Raw genomic sequence first — 25,238 nt, 5'->3', positions numbered from 1 at the left:
GCCGCCCAGTGACAGTTCCAACGTAACAGGTCGACTAGAACTATGAGGTGAGTGAAAAGCACTCACCTCATAGTTCTCCTTTAAAGAAGAACTCTGGGAATTAAAAAAAATCTTAAAGGAGAACTATGGGGTTAGGGCTTTTCCCCATAGTTCTCCTTAGGGTAACAGGAGGACACAAACTAGCGTCCTCCCGTCACCCTAGGCTCAGTATACCGCGAGCTACAGCTTGCGGTATACAGAGACGCCGCAGTATACCGTGAGCTACGGCTCCCGGTATACTGAGATGCCACAGCTGAAGCGGATTCTGACAATTATGTCTGGATCTGCCCAGCTGCGTGAGTGACAGCTGGCTCTGCCTATCTAGAGGCAGAGCAAGATGTACCCGCCCCCCTCCCCTGTCCGTTCCGCCAGTCAGCGCTGGAGGATCGGAGAGGGGAGGGGGAAATCCAGTCCCTTCCCTGTCACGGCAGAGAGCCGTGACAGGATCGAGAAGTGAGCGAACGCCGGTATGTGTTCGCTCACTTCCCGATCTACTGAGCCGACCTGTGACAGCTTCATTGTCACAGGTCGGCTAGAACTATGAGGATGAGTGAAAAGCACTCACCTCATAGTTCTCCTTTCAGTCTAGGGGACTCAAATAAAGCAGATACTCACCTGATCCTTGAGCACTCACCTGAGCACAGGACGTTATCAGCTCTTGAAGTTTGTGGCAAAATCAGCAGGTGTATTATGCATGTATTGAACAGATATAACAAAACACTTTCAATGGGATATATAGCAGAAGTAAATAAAAGAAGTTCATTGTTGGGTTTTCCATACACTTTAATCCTCAGTCCAATGTATAGTCAGTATTACTTTGCAATGCTTGGATAGGTACTCTGTTAAATCCGACATTTACCATCAGAAAAATGTTTTCCGTGTTTATGGGTTGTTGTGTGCTGCCGGCCTTGATTAGGTTTTCTTATGTAAACTTCCTTACAGGTGTTGGTCACCAGTAGAATAGTTTGTACCTGGAAAGGTTTGCATCACATTTACATAATACCTTCCAAATTATTTTTCCATAGTACTATGATCATTTTATTTTTATGTTGTTTTAAAAGTTTTAACAAGTCGATGTCCCCATTTCACCCTTGGTAACCACACTAGCAGACTCCATTAAGAGAATTAATACCATCTGTGATTGAAAGCCAGACTTCTAGGCTACAAGTACCATCCTCTGACTTTGTAATACAAAGCTACAACATTTATATGCTCAATTCATGCTTGCAGCATCCTTGCATTGTATGAAGCAAGGCTTTGTTTAGCTAACTGCCGGCTGGAGCAGTTGGTCACTTATAATAGCTTTATACACATCTTCCTGTCATTAGTGAACATAACATATTCTTCAAGTGATTGTTTTTTTTATCCTGTTACTGTTGTTATAGCAAGGAAGCTTGTATTGTGTTGTGTGATAATAAATGGGTTAAATAATTATGTGCAGTATAGTTAATTATACTAATTAAAGGAAATGAGTCTCTAAGAAAATAATAGCTTATTGGAACCGCTGAAATTTTACTGTTAAGCAGTTTCACGGTAAGAAGTGAGTTCTAGTACACTTTGGTATGTAGCATTACTCCAGCTGCAAGCGTGTCAGCATAAAGGGGGTTTCTAGGATAATCTAAAATCCCAGTTGGCCTGCACCAGGGCAGGATTGCTAGACCAGGGGACTTTTGCTCCTCAGGTTAGTACTGATAAAATATACTAGGCTGGTGTCCCTGAGTACCGATACTTTGCCATTCAGACATGAACAGTCATTGACACATGCTGGGCGTTATATAGCAAATTCTTGCATCCACAGCATCAGGCAGAGGGAAGTTTATCTTTGCAACTCTGAGATGTTATGTGGCCAACTGCCATGAGACACAAAGAAGGTGTCTCACAATAAACCATGTTCTTTAGCAACACCAGCCTTTTACCATCCCAAGCAATCAATGAGGCACATTAGTGCACCTTGCATGGTACAATTTTGTTGATCACAAAAATATGTCCTACTATGAGCTAGTTGGTTTTGTTTGCTAACTAAGCTCAAATATGTCTGTCCTCCCATGCTCTCCTCCCTGTAGCATCCTCATTTCTTTCCAACCCTTTGCACTGCTTGGCATTGACCAAAAAATGCATTTTCTGCAAAAGAGAAAAAAATCATTGTATTTCATGTTGTTATGTCTCAGACACCATTGGAGGCCTTGTGTCGTTACCAGTAGTAGATGTAAGCTGTCATTAATGTATAGACTCTAAGAAGTGCCATTGACCTCCTCAGGTTGCAGCCCTCAGGCCAAAGAGCAGGTTAGGTGAAAGGTATGTGTAATTGAGGAGCCAGACCAAAGGCCAGTGCAGGTGGCAGATGCTAGGGTTTATGAGTAGTAGTAACCAGAAGCAGCAAGGGATCAAAAACATGAGGACAAGAATAGTTGTCCAAGAAGGTAGGCTAATGTCAAGCGACTGAAGCTAAGTTGTTGCCACTGGCTTGGCTGCAGAAAAATATCTCCAAGTTCAGTTACATCCATGAGCTGTAAGTATATGTAGAAAGATTTTTTGGATATTAAAGGGCATGCTTGTTCTGACTCTGACTTCTGTATTTTTATAAAGAAGCCATCAATGAGATTCTTTGCACTTCTCTCTTGACAGGTTCATACAGATTTGGCACCTGTCCTTTCTATGGGAGAACAACACTTAGCATAAGCACACCCATAACCTCACCCCACCATATACTTTGTCACTACCCACTCTCTTCATTATATCATGCTGCCTAACAGGTTATGTGGAGTGTACTAGAAAAAAGAAACTTCATTACATCTTAGCACTGCATCTTAGCAGCCAAACTTGTCTACCTGGTACCCCCCACCCAGCTGTATAAAGCTGAAAATGCAGAGACTACACAAAGGAGATAATATTTGAATTATTTAACGTGGTTCTGGCAGTTCAAGGCAAGGGTACCATAAAAGTGTTGTTCATTTTTCCTAATGCAGGTGACTCTAAGGATTTTGCATCTGGCATTTTTGGTGCCAATGTAACAAGTATTCAGTTTTAAGGAGTGATGATAGTTAAAATTATGTGAATGTAAGTTTTAAGGTGGGGGCTTGGTTATGGGTAACATTGGAATGTTTAGTGTTAAGGAGGAGGTGGTTTAGCATTCAGATGGTAAAAAGCAGAACTACTCCCTCCTATCCCTTACAGCAAAAGTGGGTGCCATCTTAGCCTCTATTTGAATTGCAGTTGCCATGGTGCTGCTCATGTGATCAGCTATGACACCAGCCATTTGAAGTTTGGTTGAAGGCTGAACTAAGCCTTAAAAGTACCTCTTCTGGGAAACATTATGGTGGGTAAAGTTCCTCTTTAAGCTTTGCTTTTCAGAATTAGCCAGCATTCGTCGTGATAGGAGGTGGTGTTCTTGTGTGTGCTGTCTATACACTTGCTCAACTCCGCACCAGTGCTTGTATTATATATAGCTGACCATGCACTTCTCCAATTTTAACTGAGTTCTGCTTACTTGGTCAAAATTTGACCATTGTGTGGCCCCCTTGGGACCCCCAATTTTTCAATTGACTTTTGTCAATGGAGCCGGTCTAAAATGTCTCTGCAAAACAGTGAATTCAGCTATGAGCTGTAGTGACTGGGTATTCTAACGATGGCATCCCATCTGCTGTCAGAATAAAATAGCCCCGCTGTTTACCATGTATGTGGTATTCAAGCAATCACTGTATGGGCAGCCTTTCTTCCAGATGGATATGTATGGAGACTGCAAATATGAGACCTGTCAATTGCTTCAGTCTCATTACAGCACCTTGTGTATTCACCATTGCCAACCCGAATATTAATTTTAGCTGGTGTACAGATAAAAAAAGTTTATTAAAAACATTTATTTTGTTTTGTATAGAGTAGGGCATGCTTAAACCTTGTTATGTTTTATTCACCTTCCATGTCCCATTGTCACAGCAGGATGTAAGAGAAAACCTCTCCAAGGGGAGGAAACTCCCCCCTTAGACAGTTTTCAAAAGAACATGTGTGCTTATGGGAAGCTTTCCCAGAGACTCTTGTTGCAGTGAAAACTTTTAAAGCCTGTGTACACTGTTTGCACGCTAAAACAGTGCTAGCACTTCAGATTTTACCTGGCTGCAGGGAGGGTGGTTTGATGTGCTGTTTCAGTACATCACACCGTTCACATTTTTTTAAATGATGGGCAGGGTATAGGTTCCACAGGCTGAACCACAAATTCCCCCTCTCTATTCAGTCTCAGGCCGGTCTAATCAGACATGACGCCGCGACCCACTGCAGAGGGTGTCGCGACCCACTTTTGGGTCGCGACCCACGAGTTGAGAACCACTGGTATAAAGTGTACATTTTATACTGGTCTCCACTCAGCAGCACGGTGACCTCTGGTGCCACTAAGTGCACTGTGGATATATTCAGCATGTCTGTATTTTTCCACACTGCATATCACCCACACATTGTGGTGTGAATGGGGGCACATAGAAAACTATTTTTTTCTGGGTGCCCTTGCTGTGAGTGGTGTCCATCCAATACAGAAAAACACCAGTTAATGCACGTAGCATGAACAGGCCCTTATCACTTTCAGACCCAGTGACAATGGTCAAAGGGACTGATAGTGAAGTTGAATATCCCCAGCAAGAACATAGACTGCAATAAAAATGGGGATTGAGACTCCCGTGCACTTACCAAAACTACAGTTTGCCTTTTCCTTACTACAGTATTGGGGCCGATGCTGTATTTATAATAATGGATGAACCTCACATTTACAGATTCAGCAATGCCTTTGGAAAGGCCTATCTCATCTTAACAGGACAGAGGCAGGCATGGATCTGCAGTATAATTTGCTAAAATCCTTGCTTTGGATATAGTGACTTAGATAGAATCCTTTTTTTTTTTTTTATTACTCAAGAAAACTAGAGTCGTAGTCCTAAAAGTATCATTTTATGTTATTCTGTAACTATACATACAGACTTAAGGGCATTTTTATATCCCTCCCACCCCCCTGGAGTTCTCCTTTAAGCTGTTTTCCTCTGTAAGATTGCAGTAAAATAAATCACACAGCATTGCAAATCATTATTTTTCAGTTGAAGAACATAAATAACAATTTTAGAATCCTATGCGGTGTATGTCTGCACATATATTACTTTGGTATGTCACCCCTAGGTTGTGCAGAAATATTGGTTATATAAGTATACAGGGAATCCTGACTAAGGCAGCCAATCCGTCCTAAGACTCTTCAATCCCCAGGTCTTATGCTTTCAAGGCAGCTTCGTAGATCCTTCTTTATCTCTATATAAAGGTTAATCTCTCAGTCCGAATCCATTTTCTTTAACAGATAGCAGGTACAATGGAGGAAGCAATAGGTTTAAACATAGAAGGAGTGAGGAAGAAAATTCATCATGGAGGAACAGGGGAGCTACCGAAATTTATCGGCGGATCAAAGGTTTGTTCCTCTTGTGTTGTAGATATCATTGTTTCTCTGGTAAAATTACTACTACCTGAGCTGTAAAGAGGAGCAGGTTATTTGGAATGATAACACACATGTTATATCTTCCTGAAATCCTGGAGTGTGTGAGAGGCTGAACTTTTTTTTTTCTTAACCTGTAAACTGTATGTAACTATTATTGAATAGTATTGAGTAGTCTTGCTGTTTAATGTAATTTAAAAAAGGAATCCATCCATAATTGATTTATTTATTTCTAATGGTCAGGACTCAGTCTCTATTCACACCTAGGGGTTTTGTCATTCAAATCAAGTGCAACAAAAATCTATGGGACCAAAAAGTGCTGTAATCTGCCAAAAAGTAGCTCATGTACTTTTTCCAGCCACAGACATTTATCTGCTAGTGACAACATGCTCAGATGTGAAGTGGCCGTAGAATTTAATGGGATTCTTTGTCTTGTGCATTTTGTCGCATTCAAGACAAGCAAATTCCTTGTCTTGACCATTTTGTCACGCTTAGCTATGACTGGCAGAATGCCTAGGTATGAACGGAAGCTTAAAGAGGAATTTGGCCCTCTACTCTTTCCTTCCTTTCCTTTTTTGCTTGGTCATGCACAAAAAAAAATGTTCACACGGCCAGAGATCCAGTGATGTTCTGGTGGGATCCGTTACTGCACAGCTGGTACAATGCCGCCATTGTTTTCTCTGACATCAAAAGGGGCTCAGCTGTCTCTTCCCGGTTCCTACAGCCAGCCCCTAATGATGCACATGTGCTCCAGCGCATCATCAGGGGACCAGCTGTCTCTTCCAGCTTCCTACAGCCAACCCCCCAATGACGCACATGTGCTGCAGTGAATCATCAGGGACCAGCTGTTTCTTTCTGGTTTTTGCTGCTGGCCCCCGATGATGCACCACGGTGCATGTGCTGTAGAGTACCCCAAGGATTCATGGGAAGCATGATGTGGGTACCCCAGGAGGCTACAGGCAACAAATATGTCTTTCTCTTCTAGACAAGAATCCAACAAGTTTTCAATAAAAAAAAATAAATCAAAAAATATCCAATTGTTAGAGAGGTGAGGGATAGGAGTGGATTAACAAACAGGGAGTGGGGAGAGTGAAAGTCTGCTGTAAAAAAAATGAAATTTGACATTATTTTAGAGTCAAATAAATATTGCATATAAAGTATACATAAGGCCATTTTTTGCATTTTGAATTGAGTATTGGAATACCTAAACCCCTTTTTTTTACAACTGTGTTCCACTGGGGAGATTTTCCTACACTTCCTGTCCTGCACACACAACAGGACGTAAGTGGAAATCTCTTAAGAAAGAGGCCCCCATTTTAGACAGATGTTACCAGAACAAGTGTTCCAATTGAACGATTTCCCTGTATTCCTTTTCTGGTAACAACTCATTTTCTGACCTTATTTCGTTTTACACCCATATTCAGCTCACTGGGGAAGAGTCTGCAGGAACCTTTGCAATGCACTGTGATCAACTGATCATAGTTGCAATGCTCTGCAGACTCAAATGAAAATATTGTTATTAATACATGCATTTTTTTCATTATTGTGTGTGCATCTATTTTTTTTTCTAAAATGTGGATTACGCCTCTATTGTTTATAGAACTCAATTGCTTGAGATGGAATTTACTCACACATATTGTAAGCCCACACGGGCAGGACCCTCCTTACCATCTTGTCTTGAATTGTATTGTAATTGCAATGTCTTCCTTATATAGTAAAGCGCTGCACAAACTGTTGGAGCTATATACATCCTGTATAATAATAATAATAATCCCTTATTAAAAGACTCAAACTGCATTTAACAAAATGGGCCTCAAAACAGGCAGCATCTGATGTGTGCTAACTTATAGGTAGCTATCCTATATGCCCGTTCTGTGGAACTCATTACCCCAACCTGTCCGCCTATCTCCTACTCTGTCTACCTTTAGGCGTTCCCTTAAGACTCATCTCTTCAGGAAAGCTTATCCAACATAACCACTAAAATATCAATCTCTCAAACAATTCATCCCCACACAGCTACCTCCTCACGTATCATTACCCCCTCCCATTAGATTGTAATCCCTTAAGGGGCAGGGCCCTCATCACCATATTGTCTTGAATTGTATTGTAATGTCTTCCTTTTATTGTAAAGCGCTGCACAAACTGTTGGTGCTATATAAATCCTGTATAATAATAATAATAATACTAATAATAATAATCTCAGGGAAACACTAACCAATGGGTAAGGTTTACTGATTTGCAGCTGTTTCTGGTGTGAGTCTTTTGCCTTTTAAAATAAATGTAAATTAAAATGTTTGCGAACTTTATTCTACCTCTAACCCTTTACCCAACCCTAGCAGTTAACCTCACCTGAACTCTAACACCAAAATTTAAAATGAATCCTTAAACTTTCCCTTAACAAATATAACTTTTACTAAAGCTTTAAGCTAACTCAGTAACCCTTTAATTGGAACTTCAAGTTCAATTATTTTTCTTTGGGTGTCCCCAATCCTGTATTTGAAAAAAAGTGCCCAAGTTCTACTTATCCTCTCTAGGCTCCAGCATGGTCCCCAGCTTCCTCTTCCATGTAGCACCACCGGTCCTCTTTGGGCAGAATGGCAGTTGTGTTATGTTGCCTATTTCCTGTGCATCTAGCTTGTTACTGAAACATCCCCTTGAGTGGGAAGGTATAAAAAAGATCATAAACTGAATACTATCATTACAGGTTTTAACCACATTTAGTTCCAGAAAACCATAGGTAGAGTTTGGTTCAGTAAGTGTCTTCTGCTAATCAGAGTTAACCGATCATAATGTTAGAAAAAAATAGAGGCTTCTGCTACTGTACCTTCCTCCTCTCAACGATCTCCTATTGACTCATCACTATGATTGGCTGCCTCACTGGTCAATAGTGATGCGTAGAAAGCAGAAAGGGGCGGGCAAGTTTTGATACTTTTAGGAAGTGCCAAACCTTTACCTTTCATTATTATTGCCTGGCATTTGATCATATGTATCTCTGCATCTCTGGGTGGCCATATTTTATACCTGAAGCCTTTTTTTTTTTCTGTGACAGGATGTAGACAAGTATTCTTGTAAGTGTTACTGTAATGTAATTTGATTTTTTTTAAAATAACATTTACAATTATTTGGTTAATTGAGCAGAATTGACAGCATTAGTGACAGAAATTATGTAGCACACTGGAAAATATCTTTCATCAAAGTGTATCTAGATGGTTTTAACTGATTACATTTGGAATTACCTTAAAATGCAATTTTTCATATTGGAAATTTACTCCCTGCCCTTACACTCCAGTGCCCTGTGCTGGCATAAATGAGTAACAGCTACACCTTTCATTACTGTGCAATAATAGTGCTGCTGTGTTTGCCCAGTCAAATTAAAAGTGTATCTAAATCCCCCCCCCCCAAAAAAAAAAAAATTATATTGCAGTATTGGGTCTTTTTTTTCTCTTTGGCTTTTTTCCTTTCTTTTCACCTGGTATCTGCCGCTAACAACCTGTACTGTATCTATGAAGGGACAGTGTTGTCACCCTAGGACAGGAAGTGTGTTGGGACTACAGAACACCCCTCTCTTCTCATCTCGATAGTTTGGGAGAGGGACTGCAGTCTACAGGAAAGAACTGAAAACAATTGCAACATCCACGAGGACTGGCAAGCTGCAATATATGGAAAAAATTCTGTGTTTAGATACATAATGCATAACGTTACTGAGAAAAATGTGTTTGAAAGTAACATGTTAGAGTTGAAAGCATCTTCTAAATCTGCAGCCAGAGCTTGGTGATTATTTCGAGAGTGGAAAGTTTTTGGATCTTTCATGAAAGGATTTGCCTATATATGAACAGCCTTTGCAAACAATGCCCATTATTGTGTATTGGCCTACAGCAAATAATATAATGATGTGGTTGTTGGCTTTTACAGCATTTTTCATCTTGTTTTTACTGTAGGAGTGTTTGCCCTTTAATCTATATAGCATCATTTCAAAAAGGATATTTGCAACAGCAGGTTGATGTATATGCCTCGCGGATATATTTGACTATAATAAACACAGTGACAAGCACATTTATATTTTATGACATGCCATTCTATATTTTGCTGTATAATCTGTGGCCCCTGAGAATGTCTCCAGTCTTGTCAGTGGCATTATCAATTAAAGCAGCGGGATTGCACACAACAGATGGTGCTATACAGCTTTTGTTTTCTTGCTATACGTGCTAATTAACTGTAGGTTGAACATGAAGAGATGTATGCTTTTTTTTTTTTTTTTTAACTCAAAGCATTTAAAATTATACATTTATAGCAAAGATAGAAGTTTCATACTGATGGTGTAACCAAAACATATCCAGGCCATATATAGAAGTGTCAGTATGCAACAGTTGACAATAATTCTATGACTAATTAGCCTAACTAAATCATTTTTACATTGTTGATCAAGGACATTTTCTTTGGTAGAATGTTTTAATAAAGTCACAGATTTCTTATTATAGGCTAAGAGATAGGAAAAACAAAGTGAAAAAAAAAAATCAAGAGTGTGCTTTTTTAAGCTTTTATTCCTAATTAATTTTAAAACACTTTTTTAAAAATATGTCTTCTTAAAAAAAGCCCAATTCTTTCCATGTGCAACATCTCCAAATTATGCCCCTTCTTAACCAATGAAACAACAAAACTATTAATCCACTTACTTGTGATCTCTCATCTTAACTATTGCAACTCCCTCCTCATTGGGCTACCTCTACATAGGCTATCCCCTCTTTAGTCTATCATGAATGCTGCTGCCAGACTCGATAGCCTAACCAACTGCTTAGTATCTACAACCCCCTCTCTGCCAATCCTTCTGGCTTCCAATCACCTAAAGAATACAATTAAAAATATTAAGAACCACTTACTGAGCAATCCACAACTCTGCCCCTGGCTTTATTTTCAACCTTGTTTCAAAGTATGACCCTAACCATCCTCTCCGCTCCTCCCAAGACATCCATCTCTCTTGCTTCCTAGCTCCTCCTATGTTCGCCCCCAGGACTTTTTTAGAGTCTCTCCCATGCTCTGGAACTCCCTACCCCAACCTGTCCGGCTATCTCCTACTCGGTCTGCCTTTAGGCGATCACTGAAAACTCATTTTTTCAGGGAAGACTATCCCACCTCCACCTAATCACTGAACTATTAGTTTCCAAACAACTCATTCCCACACAGCTACCACCTTTTGTTTCATTTGCCCCTCCCTTTTAGATTGTAAGCTCAAATGAGCAGGGCCCTCCTAACTATCCTGTTTTGAATTGTATTGGAATGTCTTCCTTTTAGTGTTTACAGCTGTTTTTAAAAAAGCTCTGTGATCACATGATTATAAACCATACTGATCTGGTTCTGATCACTACTCTGCTCAGGCAGCTATCGGTTACTCTCCTCTCCAGTGGCCCACATCTCCTAGCTTCTCTTTATTCTAGTGCTGCAGCCTCCATAAGACTCTTCAGCATTCAACACTTCTGAGACTGTCGGATTCTTGTGTTCTAGTAGTTTTGAATTGTGTATTCCGCCATCGTCCAACCCCTATGTCACTATAGGGCACAACATTGATGTAGGAATTGAAGGACAGAGCCACAGTGCATGGCTGTGGCACAGGTAACCAAAACTCCCAGAAGTGCCCATTGCCAAAAAAGTCCTACATAGGCTGCAGCATTGTAACAATGGTAAGGAATGAGACACGGGCACCTGGAGAGGTGAATATACTAATGCATCTATTGCAGGGGAGTTTCATTTGCATTTGCTCCCTCTGCATTGGGCAATGTAAACTGGAACTTTAATCTATAAATTAGGTATCAAAGGGATTAAAGGGATCAAAGGGAGGTAGAGGACCACTAATCTAGAAGCTGTTGATGTACTTCTCTATTATGCACAGTGTCACAATTGACATAAAATTATTAGCCTCATCTATTCATGTGGGACGTTTGTTGTTTACCATTACAACAAATCAGCGATAAGCTATTACTTATCTACTTCAGGCTAGGCAGTAGAAGCAAGTTTGCCACTGGTTGTCCTTGAGAAGTAAAATTGATTTTAACCAATAATTTCTGTGCATGCAATTTAAGGAGAGACTTGAACCTACCAACCTGTTTTTTTCACCAATATGAAGTATATGTAAAACTCTACCCCCTTCTTATGGAGCTCAATTAAGGATCTCAGGGCACAGCCCACTCTGATAAGGAAGTGGTTCAGGCTGGGGATGCTGCTATAACCCTCTTAGGTGTGGTGAGGGGGCACAGTTCCCACAAACATCATTTACCACTGAAAACAATAAAAGGAGTTACCAGTGTATTTCCGCATACAAGGTAATCAATACAGTACCCACAAGCAAGGGTTAAATTATAGCTCAGCACAACTATGAATAGGAACCCCTGTATTCAATTGCCTTGGAATAGGTGCACATATACACAGTGTGAGTCCTGTTATAAGCAGTTGTATTGGAGGTTGTAATATATAGTGGAACCAGCAGATGGCGATACTGTACAACTGCACAATGATCACAGTGCCTGTAATCCGGATACTTGCGGTTTGAGATGTCTCTGAGCAGTGCAGTCTTGCCAGACTTTGAGCGAGGTAAGCAGTGGGGATCCGATTCCTTCACTCCTGTGAAGGGTCACGATAGTAACCGGCAGGTTGTGGTAGTTCAGTTGGCGGGTAGGAGAGCAATTGCTCAACATACAGTCTCCATTGACTGAACGCCGAGCAATTGAATCTCCCTCGCTTTTAACGAGGGAGCTGGCGGCCGTGGGCGGAGCTACACTCGGCGGCCGGGGAGCGTGACGTCACTTCGTGACGTCTGAGCTGGAGGAGGGCCCGGGATCTGCGGGCCAGACGCTGCTGCTGAGAATGTCCCTGACAGTATAAACCATGATACTGGAAATAAACAGCTTATTTTTCCATTAAATCTAGAAATGGAGAATGCATAACTGTGCTTGTCACTTAGGTAGTGGTGTGATTGTTTTATAACCTCAGCCTCTGTGGAATTACCCTCAAATATGTTTTTCTTGATCTTAATAACTTTTAGAACAAGTCAGCATATTTCCTAAGTTAATTATGCTCAAAAATAAATAACTCCCCTGATCACAACCATTTTTAATTGTGTTTCATTGCCAGAGTTATATAGGCCCAGAGAGGCATAACAAAGCTGCACAGTATAATTAATCTTGTTTATGCCTAGAAAATTAAAGGCGAATATGCCCTGTTGGCAACAGAAGCTCATGGGATAGAAAACATAGTCAACCATTTTGTTTATAAACTATTGTGTGTATTGTTATTAACTCTTTAAAGTGGACCTTTACCCCTTTGACTAAAAATCACATCATAGAAAACAAAAGGGAACAGAGCGCCACCTCCGTGTGTAAAATTGTTTATTACAATAAATAAAACAAGGGATAAAAGTACTCGCAAACAAACGTTTTCATCAGGCTTTAACAACAGACGAGAGGCCACACTGTATGTTAACCCAACATGGTATCCCCCCGACTATGTAACACAGTAGTCTCCGGTCACATCACCGTCCACCGACCGCAGCCAGCCAAGATTGACGCGTTTCAGGGGCAAGCCCCCTTCCTCAGAATCATCATGATGATTCTGAAGAAGGGGGCTTGCCCCTGAAACGCGTCAATCTTGGCTGACTGCGGTCGGTGGATTCTGATGATGATGTATTCTGAGGAAGGGGGCTTGCCCCTGAAACGAGTCAATCTTGGCTGACTGCGGTCAGTGGACGGTGATGTGACCTGAGACTACCATGTTACATAGTCGGGGGGATACCATGTTGGGTTAACAGACAGTGTGGCCTCTTGTTTGTTGTTAAAGCCTGATGAAAACGTTTGTTTGTGAGTACTTTTATCCCTTGTTTTATTTATTGTAATAAACAATTTTACACACGGAGGTGGTGCTCTGTTCCCTTTTGTTTTCTATGTTCGTGGTGGAAGTCCCAGAGGCTTGGATGAGCAGCCCCTCAAGTCTGTGTAAAAAACTGTGATAAACTGTTGAAAACTTTGAGTGTGCAACAGCAAGTGGATTGTTCAGCTGGCAGCCATTAGCGCCAAGAGCTAAAGAAAACTTTTTGTCTGATGTAAAAATCACATCAGCATACAGCTCTGCATGCTGATATGAAATCATCTTACATTCATTAGCTAAACAAACATATTTTTATTTTACTTACAATTTCTTTTTTAATTGTGCCCAAGCATTGCATCCTGGGAAGGTTACATCAGCAGAGCATTGCTGGGAAATCTCAACTGTAATCTCTGAGATCTCGGGGAAAGGCACTTTCCTCCCCTGAGATGATGTACATGGTCATGTGTCCTAGTCACATGTCAAATGTCCAAACACCTGTAGCACACCTTACCGGACTTCCCATGAAGTAAATGGGTGCTCGCAGTGACTGTGGATAGCGCCGCTTCAGGCAAAGATTGTTGTGAAGAGATGTCACCAGCACACCAATATGACAAACGTTAAAGTAGTGACACTAATTTAAGTGACTTCTGAAAAATAAAAATGAAGATTTACTGAACTTTAACGTGTTTGTCATATTGGTGTGCTGGTGACATCTCTTCACAACAATCTAGTCACATGCCAAGTCACATATGACAGAGTTTCAGGGAGTAAAGGGAGATATATCAACCTGCCCTTAGTAAAAAAATGTCCACTGTCAGACTGATGTGTAGACTGAGGAAGAAAAGAAAAACAAGGCATGCAGAAAATACAAAGCCTGCAATTATCTAGAAGCATTTGTTTGTAGATGGTCATTATTAAACATTTCTAAATATTTATTAGTTTTTATTTTGAAGATATGGGTAAAGTTCCTCTTTAAGGTCTACTATACCACAAATGTATATTTCAGTTTTGCATGGCTTTTGGTAAGACAACCAATATGATGTTTTTCTTTTAACTCTCTGAAACTCCAATTGTAAGATATTCCCACCGGAATTTCCAGTTTTACCCAACTGTTAATGACCAATACAGAGCTAAATTATGGTGTCATGAGCCCCTGGTGGATTCTCCATAAATATAAAACTGTGTAAGCCAGATGTGAGTGACACCTTAATTATGGCCTTGTAGAAGGAAGAAATAGAGACATAAATAACCATGCTGAAATCTAACCAATGGATTGTCTATATAGGAAACCAGCAAGACTGTATCGTAATGTTGACTTCTGTTTTCTGTAATCATCAAAAATCTTCCCACTAATTAAGTTATGGCATCAATCTACCTAAAACTGATTTTTCAAGTGGGTGGAGTCACATGTGAGTCCCTAATACCTTTTAGCAGTGGGAAATTCCTGCAATAACTTTTAAATCTTTTTCTCACCAACCTTGGAGGTTTTGAGTGGTTGGTGTTCCAAATCTTTCTCTTGAACTATTCATAATATAAAGTAGCGTTAAAGGGGCAGTCTACCCAAAACTGATGTTTTTGGAGTTTAGTGGGCAGAATGACATGCTAGCTTCTTACATCTCTTGCTCCAATGGCAAAAAAAGGAATGCCACTTTTCCCTCCCAACATAGAATTTTGATTTCAGTTAGTTGGTGGAGTCTACTGGGGTAGAGTCACCTGCTAGTTTTATATTATTCTTATATACTTCAACTTTGTGCTCACCAAGCCATAGTTCCTGAATCTGATTGGTGTTGGAACCACACACTGATTTACAGGGGTCGATTCACTGAAGGCAAAAAGGCTTTTTACTTTGCAAAGAATTTATACTTTGTAAAGGAAGTTTTACTTAGCTTAGTGAATATGCTCAAAATTCACATTGTAAGTGATACACAATAATGTGCAAGGAAAAAAAAAAACTAGTATTTTTGATTGCACATGAATGGATGCTGAAAGTCAGCTGATGTTAACCTCATTCACTAAGTGAAAAGTCCCCTTGTAAAGTGAACAGCCTATTTGCTATTACTAAATCAACCCTGAATTACTATCTTCAAACATTCAGGAAAGAGGCAAGTGTACAAATAACTAATGTGATGTGCTCTTTCCTGCTGAATCTGTATTTCAGTGAAAGAAAGCTTCAATAAAAACTCTAAGGTTCCTCATACTGATACTGGGCATGCTATACTGTTGTGTTTGGAGAACTTAAAAGACAACTATGGGGTAAGTGTTTTTCCCCATAGTTCTCTTAAGGGTCACGGGAGGACATGAACTAGCATCCTCCCGTGACCCAAAGCTCAGTATACCGCGAGCTACAGCTGGCTATGCCTATCTTGAGGCAGAGCCAGCTGTACCCGCCCCCTCCCTGTCCATTCCTCCAGCGGCGAGAGGGAGAATCCCTGCAGGGAGCCGTGACTCACAGTCATGGCTCCCTGCAGGGACATGATCGAGAAGCGAGCGACGGTATGCGTTCGCTCACTTCCCTATCTATTGAGCGGACGTGTGACAGTTTCACTGTGGCAGCGCATGGCAAAGCGTTGTAAAGCATTGCTGTGCTTTGTGATATGCTGTGTTGATTAAATGTACCCCTGTATCGTTTTATCACAACATACACACCAACACAATGCACAAACGATTTTTAACATAAGTCGCTTATTTACAGTTTTGCGTTACTTAATTTTTTTACCGTTTCGCAAAAAGGCGCAATTTAAAATGACTAATTTTTAATCATGACCATTTTTACACTTTGTATCCAATAAAATTAAATAATATTTTAATATAAATTAACTGTGTGATTCATTGGACTTGGACACCTGGTGCCATAAAAGCCCCACTTTTCTCTCTTTACTTGTTTTGACCAATACAGGTGTGTGGCACCAAACACTCAGGATCTGTTCACCAAAACCCTTTTTTTTCTATACTACAGTGTTGTTCTTGAATTTTGACCACATTTGGATCTCAAATTGCAATAACACCCTGAAAAAATGCCTAGCCTTTCACCAATGTTTTTCAACCTTACAGGCTTATTCACAAAGGGTGAAGAGTTTGGAGAAGGCAGGAGAAGTGAACAATCTAGGACAATGTAGCTGAATTGCAGAATGTTTCCAAATCAGCGCTTTTAAAAAAAAAAAAATGTTTATTCGAAGTTTTCAAGAATACAGAATCCGAGTATTACAGAGTGATTTAGGAAAATAAATAGAATCAGGTATAGTCACATAGCTCGGTACTTAGTCAAAAAGAAAACAAAACATGGATCTATATAGTCATAAATCAGATTATCAATTTCAATATGTATGACACGGGGGTTTAAGGTACAGATCCGGCATGGGTGGATTTACAGATAGGTGCACATAAATTATCTGTATAAGTCATAATATAATAGAGTATTGGTCATGACTCGACTCTTGTGAAGGTTTGTCTACTGTCGGATTCAGGGAGAGGAGAGAGGAAGAGAGGGAGAGGAAGAGAAAGAGAGGGCTAGGAAGGGTTAAGAGATCCAGAAGGGAAGAGGGAGAAGCATTTCTTTATTTTTTTACTTTATTTTTTAATTTGATTATTATTACTTATTATTTATTACTTATTGTTTTATTTTTATTTAAGTAATTTTTTGATCAATTATTTTTTCACTTACCTTTATTGCTATCGCACAGGAAGTGACGTTCAAAGTGGGGTGGGAGACATTTCCGGATCCAGGGGTCCCACACTCTGCCAAATCAGCTATTTTGTCCTAGATTTTTCATTTCTCCTGCCTTCTCCAAACTCTTCACCCTTTTGTGAATAACCCCTCTTAAAGAAGACAGAAGTTTTTACTTGCCTGGCCTTTTAGATAACAGGTGTCTAAATACAGCAAACACAGCAGTGTGAGCATACTGCTCATTCTCATTCCTATGGTGAGCATTCCTGCAGTTAAAAAAAATCTGCTAACTAAAGCTAATTTTATTAAATCCCTAGGATAGAATTCAATTTTTTATAACCTTTATTGTCCTTTGTGGTTACTACGCTTTTCATTTCCTGGGTCTAATTCAGAATGCAAGGGGAAATTTTTTACTTAAATCCAATTAATAGCAATAATTCATTTGGCTGCACTTAATCTGCGGAGACAGTTTAATAGAACTACCGAAGATCCTGTTTTAGGCTTTTGCTGTTATATGTCCCTAAACACTTTTCAGATTTTTTGTAATTTAATCTTATATTGTCTTATGAAGACCTGTTTACTTTGTGACTTATCTAAGAACGAAAATTAAATGTCACTGTTTAATTATCGGAGATAATACAAGCAATGTTTGCTCAATAATACCCATGATGACATTCAGCCAAATAAGATGATCTTCATAAGTTTACTACTTAGAGACAACTGTATTTTTGGGACTTTTTTTTTTTTTTCTTATAGTCCTAACTTTACCGCAAAGGAGCATCAGAAGCAATCACAATGTTCTTTACAGAACACAGATAAGAAATGAAAAATGATTTAACAAGGATGGGAGAAAAATAGCTTGGGGTAGTGTATACTACATACTAAGATTACAGTTTAAAAGCGATATAATCGTACAAATGTATCAGAATCATTACCACAAAGCTTACAATGGTTTCCTGTCACTCTTTACTGGATGAGATTTGGAGTGTCACAAGCTTTATATTCAATTGGTATTATTATATTTTAACTGTATAGAACCTTTATACTCTGATGATCAAAGGCTGAGATGATTGTAAATTATATCAGAGCATAAAAAAAATGACTGGTCTGTGTTCAAGCCTTATAGCAATACCTGGATCTCTCATTTCCTGTCACAGCTCATGGCAAGCAGATCTCAGCAGTTAAGATATTTCTTGAGATGTTGACTTATAAAGTAACATTTATCCTTTAAGTATGAGTAATGAAAGTAGAGATGGTTTTTTGTTTTTTTTTGTTTTTTTACAGAGAAAAGGTCTAAATTGGTTTCAAAGGCTTCCAGCTCCTACACTGTTTAATTATAACCTGGTGATGCTCCGATTTCTGCAGTTTTGTGTGGATGACCTTAACAAACCTCTAGGCCATTTAAAACTTTTTAGAGTGCTGTGGAGTTATTTGATGAAACTTTTCAGAGTAGAAATGTATTTTCTTTTCATCATTCTGGTTTCAATTTATTACTAAAGGCTAAACTATCCTGACATTATGGATAAGTGCCACCCACCTTTTACCTAAACTGTTCAATTCAGAACACCCTTTTTGGCCACTGAAACACTCCCTTTATGGCGGTTGATAAAGGGGTTTAGCCTGACACTAAATTCGAGTTAAATCGTAACATTTCATTCAAGTTCCCTTAATTATTATAAAAAATGTAGCTTATTTGAGCTTCACTCGTCTGTACATCCTCAAATCATCTCTGAATTTGTACTGGAACCTTCTGGAGGGTGGCTACTTTTGTTCCCAAGGTCCCTGTGTGTGTTGTAAAGTAGCCACCACTCCAAGCTCACTCCCGCAATAGAATACAATCTCACGTTTAGTTCACTAATTTGTATTGAGATTGTAGTCCATCACAGGAGCGAGCTTGGAGCGATGGCTGCTTTACAACACACACAGGGACCTTGGGAACAAAAGTAGCCACCCCTCGGAAGGAAGGACAGTGTCAGCACCAATTCAGAGATGATTGGAGGATCTACATAGTTAAAGTGCTTGAAATTATTTTTAAGATTTTTTGAAAAACAATGTACCGCTTTTGGTACCTAAAATCCTGAATAATCATACCGCCAGGGAGGTTAAATGGGTGCAAAGAGATGGATTTTCTAGATAACAAAGGTAATATAAATCTTATAATTTCAGAAGCTGCCTAAGAGAAGAAACCATATGTCCTGCACCTTAATGGTAAATCAACAGTATTTTGTTCAGACACCAGTGCAGCACAATACCATGTTAAAGTGGACCTTTACCCCCTTTTACAGCTCCGCATGCTGATTTAAAATCATATTACATTTATTAGTTAACCTCCTTGGCGGTATTCCCGAGTGTAGCTCGGGGTTACTTCTCCATACCCTGAGCTACACTCGGGAATATCCCACAGTATTTACTTACTTTGTCCCTCGAAGCGTGCGGTGTCCTCTGGCCAGCGCCGGCATCTGTCTTCCAGGTTCTGTCCCTTGCGAGCTGACCGGCGGGAAATTCGAAAAAAAACCCGGAAAAAACGAAGAAATGAAAAAAATCCGAAAAAATAACGAAAAGCTAAATAATCATACCGCCAGGGAGGTTAAAGGAGAATTATGAGGCGAGTGATTTTCACTCAGCCTCATCATCTAAGCTGACCTGTGACAATGAAACTGTCACAGGTCGGCTCAGTAGATCGGGAAGTGAGCAAACACATACCGTCGCTCGCTCACTTCTCGATCTATCCCTGCAGAGAGCCGTGACTGTCACTCCCTGCAGGGATTCCCCCTCCCCTGTCCGATCCTCCAGCGCTGACGGGCGGAACGGACGGGGGAGGGGGCGGTCACAGCTGGCTCTGCCTCTAGATAGGCAGAGCCAGCTGTCAATCACGCAGCTGGATGGATCCAGACAGTATTGTCGGCTGCGGCATCTCAGTATAGCTGTAGCTCGTGATATACTGAGCTTTGGGTCACGGGAGAACGCTAGTTTGTGTTCTCCTGTGACCCTTAGGAGAACTATGGAGAAAAGCCCTGACCCCATAGTTCTCCTTTAAACAAACCTGTTTTTCATTTACTTACAAATAGAGTTAATTTACTTCTTGGTCCATTTCTGGCACAAATAATGAAAGTGCCAAAGCATTGCACGTAACCTGGAAAGGTTACATCAGCAGAGCATTGCTGGGAAATCTCATCTGTGATCTCATGAGGTCTCAGGGAAAGACATTTTCCTCACCCGGAGATGATGTGCATATTCACATGTCCTAGTCACATGCCTTGTCACAGGAAGTAAATAGAGAGCTAGTAATCAGCCATTAGTAAACATAGCCAGTCTCAGAAGACTGGGAAAGAAAAGAGAAATAAGGTATGCAAAGAATACAAAGCCGGCAATTATCTATAAGTATGTGTTTGTATATTGTCATTACTAAACATTTCTAAAGGTCCATTTTAAGCAACCTGCAGTGGTGAAAAAAGATACCAGCCACCAAGAGAGTACATTGGTTTCAATTACTAAACATTTCTAAAGGTCCATTTTAAGCAACCTGCAGTGGTGAAAAAAGATACCAGCCACAAAGAGAGTACATTGGTTTCAATGGGATTGATTTACTAAAGGCAAATGTGCTGTTTACAATGCAAGGTAATTTTAATTTAGCTTAATGAAATTCACTTTGCAAAGAATACCCAATAATGTGCAAGGGAAAAAAAATAATTTTGCTTGCGCATAATTGGATGATGGAAGTCAGCAGAGCTTCACTCAATTCACTAAGCTAAGGGAAGATTCACCTACAAAGTGAACAGCCTATTTGCCTTTCAACCCCAACGCATCTGCTGTCTCATGGATTTAAATTTTTAAAAGAAGCAGTAATGCACTGCAGAGCAGGAAGAAGGGCCTGAATATGTTATAAGCAATTATGTTTTTGACACACATTGATGACATATATATCAAGCTGCTGTCTTATACATGTAAGTCTAAAAAAAAAAATCACCAGCTTCAGCTGCCAGGAGCAAAGAAAATACACAGTATTTCCAGGAATGGAGGAACATGTGACTCACTTCATATGACAGCAATGTGACTTTATCCATCATTGTCACATGGGGCCAGGAAGAGAGCTCATCCTTGTTTAGCGGAGTGCCTAAACAGTGCTGTCTTTCTTGTTTCGGCCATTGAATGGTAGGGGATTGAAGGTAAGCTGGGGGGCATTAAAGGGTACCTGTTGCTTTGCCGTGAATGGGCAAAGCATAAGTACACTTCAAGGGCAGGATGGTGGTCTTGCAGCACTAGAATCATAGATATGTTCTCCACTAGGGACACTATCTGCATTATATAATTTGACATTCACTTGACACTAGGCATCATACACTCTATTACCCCAAACAGAAGAAAACAGAGCTTCAAAATCTTCTGGAAATCTGACTTTAATTGTGTTAATATGTGGCATGTTTTGACAGGCTTATCTGTTACTTTTTTTTTTGTTTAGGTAACTTTTCATTTTCAAACCTTAAAATGTGACAGCGACAGAACAGTGATTGACGACAGCAAGAAAATTGGGGTCCCTATGGAAATAGTTATTGGGAACATGTTTAAGCTGGAGGTCTGGGAGGTTCTGCTCACTTCTATGAGGATTGGTGAAGTGGCTGAATTCTGGTGTGATGTCACAGTGAGTATTCTCCAATCTTTCTTTATCTAATTTTTTTTGCAGTCGTAATTAAAGCCCAACTCTGGACGAGTCAGGGCCCCGCAGCAAAGTTTTTTTGTCTTGTGCCTGGAGTTGTGCTTTAAGTGTAATGTCAAAAACTTCACCTAATGCTGCTGAGCTCCAAACCTTTGTTTATTTTTAACTATTTGCAATATTCTTGTAAAAGGTCAATAATCAAATGTTCCAAATTTAGTACACAGAGTGTATATAAGTACTTTGTGTTAAAGGTGTTACCTTCTTGTCCTATTTACCAGTCAAAGTTAATACCTACCAGCAGCCGCAGGCTCAATTTAGTTACTGACAGCCAAGCAGAACTGTCCCAGCAAGTCAGAGGGGTGCTGCTAGAGGGTGGCGTTTACACAGAGCCAACCAGTAACTGAACATAGATCTCAATCTTTGAGGAGGCCACATGTTTTCCTGCCAGGGATATATTATGATGTTTCCAGCTGATTTGAGAGCAATGCACAAAGGGAACCCTGAAAAGTAAACAACTTTCTTTTATATTTTTGGAAGTGAAGATTATCCTTAGCCTTCTGTTTTAAAGCATAATTGCAGTTCTGCGCCCATACTTTCTTTGGCCTTATAAGAACGAATATTCCTAGCAGGTCAAGTGGGTGTTGCCAGAGCATACCGAGCTAACCTATGCCTGTAATAGAAGTCACCAGCACTCGATGATGTGTGCAAGAAGTAAATCACTTTTTATTAAATTGTCACATGCATCAAACAGCCAACGCTTCGGGGCCACGCAGGGTCCCTTCTTCTGGGCGACATAGTCACGTTGGCTGTTTGACGCATGTGACGATTTAATAAAAAGTGCTTTACTTCTTACACACATCATCGAGTGCTGGTGACTTCTATTATGGACTGTATCTGACACGGCGCCATCCGTGTTGTCATTTCAAGCACCAACCTTTCATGAAAGATCTGTACGCTGTATGGAGTGCAGGTGATTTCGTATTATTGATTCTAACCTATGCCTGGACACAAACCTCAGTCTTTGATAAGACCACGTGTCCTGCTGCCACGGACATGCTTAGGTCCCACCAGCTGGAGGGAGCCCAGAAATGCTGGTAGAAATGTATTACCCACAATAAGAAAGTGGGGTTTTTAACGTTCCCTAAATCGATAATGCCAGTTCCATTTCATGGCACACACCACATGCAATCTTCCAGTGTGTTTATTTACTGATACTGTGCTCACCGGTCTGCCCATTCATCATAATGAGTCTGATTAAGGGACCCAGAGTGGCCCCGAAACATTGCTTTCTTTGTGACATGATGTGCATTCGTCAGTAAAGACGTTCTTTAAATATTTCATGTGCTGGTGACGTACCTCATTTATTTACTGATAGTGGACCCTGGAAAGTGAACCCCTTGTTTTTATATTTGTGATAATCTATTATTTTTTTATATATATTATCTTTTAAAACCATTATGTTTTAACCCCTTCGTGACGGGAGACGTACACTGTACGTCCAGCCACAAAGGGACCAAATGACTTGTCACGTACACTGTACGTGACGAGTTATTTGCTGCTTTAGAGGGCTGTTAATCGCTGAGAATCAGCTTTTAACATTCATTAATGGCTGCCCTTACTACAGAGGCATTCATTAATGAAAGGGTTAACCTTTTTCAGACACCCGATACCTTAATATCGGGTGTCTGAGAGTCAAAGCAAAGCGGACACAGATGCCGGCTTTTGCCGGCATTCTGACAGCTCGTATAGATCGAGAGATATCTCTCTCAAGCTATACTGGCTTTTTTTTTTTTTTTCATGAATAGATACAAAATGTGTCTATTCCTACAATGTATCTATTCCTGGAAGAAGAATGTTTGTTTGCTGATCGTTGTTGCAACAATCAGAAAACATTTAGTAACAGCTGAATCCTGAACTGCTGCAGGATCAGTGTCACTAACTTATTATCGGCTGTTCTGAAGTTTGAAGCAGCCTGATAATAACCAAAAATTTATTAATTTATCATGCAGTAACAGTGAGATTAATTCACAAAATCTGCTTGATATAATTAAATAAATAAAATAACATTTTTAAGTTAAAAAAAAAGTGAAAAGTGTAAAAAAAAAAAAAAATTGTGAAAAGTGTAAAAAAAATAAAAAAATGTGTAAAAAATAAAATAAAATAAGGGACAAATAAATGAATGTATTTATTGCATTTTTTTAGCTGTGCTGGTTTTGTAAAAAAAATACTACAAATCAAAACTGGGAAAAAAGTGTTTTTTTTAAACGGTTTTTTCCTCTTTTTTTATATTTTATTTGTCCTAAGTGAGGCGTTAGACGCACATATGTGATATAAATATGTAGCCCTATCTGTCCTCTAAAAAACAATATATAATATGTGTGGGTGCACTTTGTAAGAAAGTATATTACTGACGTGGAAGAATCACACAGCAAAAATGTCAAAAGTGTGTCAGTCATTTACGAACAGAAACTAAAAACAAGCTCAGTCATGAAGGGGTTAAAGGATAATAGCACATATGGTGCATTTTCTTTGAGTGCCTTTTGTTCCTACGGCCTTATAAAAATATATACCATTACTTACCTTTCTTGCCAAGATCAGTGTATTTAAAACATCTGAAGTGGAACCAGTATTCATTGGGAGATGGCTGCTCACCCGTTCCATTGTAGAGCCCCCTCGCTATCCTTAAAAGCACTGAACAGCAGCAGACTTCTCAACAATGAAGAACGTAAAGAGACACTGTCACAATGTTAAAAGCACAGAAAAAAATAAGTATTTTATTTGCTTACTTGCAGTGTTTTTTCTTGCCATACATTATTTTTGTGCACTTGCAATGTGCCTGTGAACCTGGAAGATTCAATTCCCTATCACAGCCCTCTCCCTCCATGTCATAAACCTCTTCTGTAAGTTTCTTATTACTCTCTGTGCTGACCCACCTCCTTCAACTGCCTAAAAAACTCTTATGTAGCAGTCTGGGTAGAAGTGAAGGGGAATATTATAGACTGTAACTTGAGTGATAGCTCTGAGTCTGCTGGGTTTGCTGACATCACGCCCAAGATGGCGGTGCCAAGCAGCACTCCTAGGGCTTTTAGATGCCATACATAAGGGATGCACTTACAGGTAAATAACATAAATATAATCTTATGAGAATATTGTTGCAATTAATGGTCTGGGGAGGGTCTCTTTAAAACAGACACTGGGTGCCTAAAGTTATTCTTTAAATTTTTATGTATACATGTTAGTATTTTAGTATCGGGTTTTCTTTTTATTTTCGGAATCCTTACCCTAAGCTAGCCTGTTATCTCCAAGCAGTTACCACATTTCTGTAGTAATCCACAGAAGGCAAATAAAAATTTGGTTTATTGATCTGAATTGCACATCAATGAGCAAAGTTAATTTCCTTAATGGTTGCTGTATTGATAACTGTCATTATGTTAATTACTATCTTAGTAGTATGGTACGTTCAACATGCCAGAACTTTATTGACTTCCATTTTTTGTGAATGTGAATCACTACTTCTCAGGAGTTATATTTAGCGTTACTTCCCCCCCCCCCCCCCCCCTTGTGTTTTTTTGCAC

General features: G+C 39.8%; 1 protein-coding gene across 1 annotated transcript in view; it reads left to right on the top strand.

The window, feature by feature from the left end:
* Window positions 1-5,374: 5,374 nt before the first annotated feature.
* The window catches only part of LOC108790910 (aryl-hydrocarbon-interacting protein-like 1), an 81,086-nt gene continuing 61,222 nt past the window's right edge, over window positions 5,375-25,238 (top strand). The window contains exons 1-2 of the mRNA XM_018561269.1: window positions 5,375-5,470; window positions 21,469-21,648. Of these exons, the coding sequence (XP_018416771.1) occupies window positions 5,375-5,470; window positions 21,469-21,648 (276 nt within the window). The remainder of the gene's footprint in view (window positions 5,471-21,468; window positions 21,649-25,238) is intronic.

The sequence above is a fragment of the Nanorana parkeri genome, unplaced genomic scaffold, assembly GCF_000935625.1.
Source record: "Nanorana parkeri isolate BGI_ZX_2015 unplaced genomic scaffold, ASM93562v1 scaffold512, whole genome shotgun sequence".
NCBI classification, from domain to species: domain Eukaryota; kingdom Metazoa; phylum Chordata; class Amphibia; order Anura; family Dicroglossidae; genus Nanorana; species Nanorana parkeri.
The sequence above is the reverse complement of the archived record's forward strand: the minus strand, read 5'-3'. Positions and strand labels throughout refer to the sequence as shown.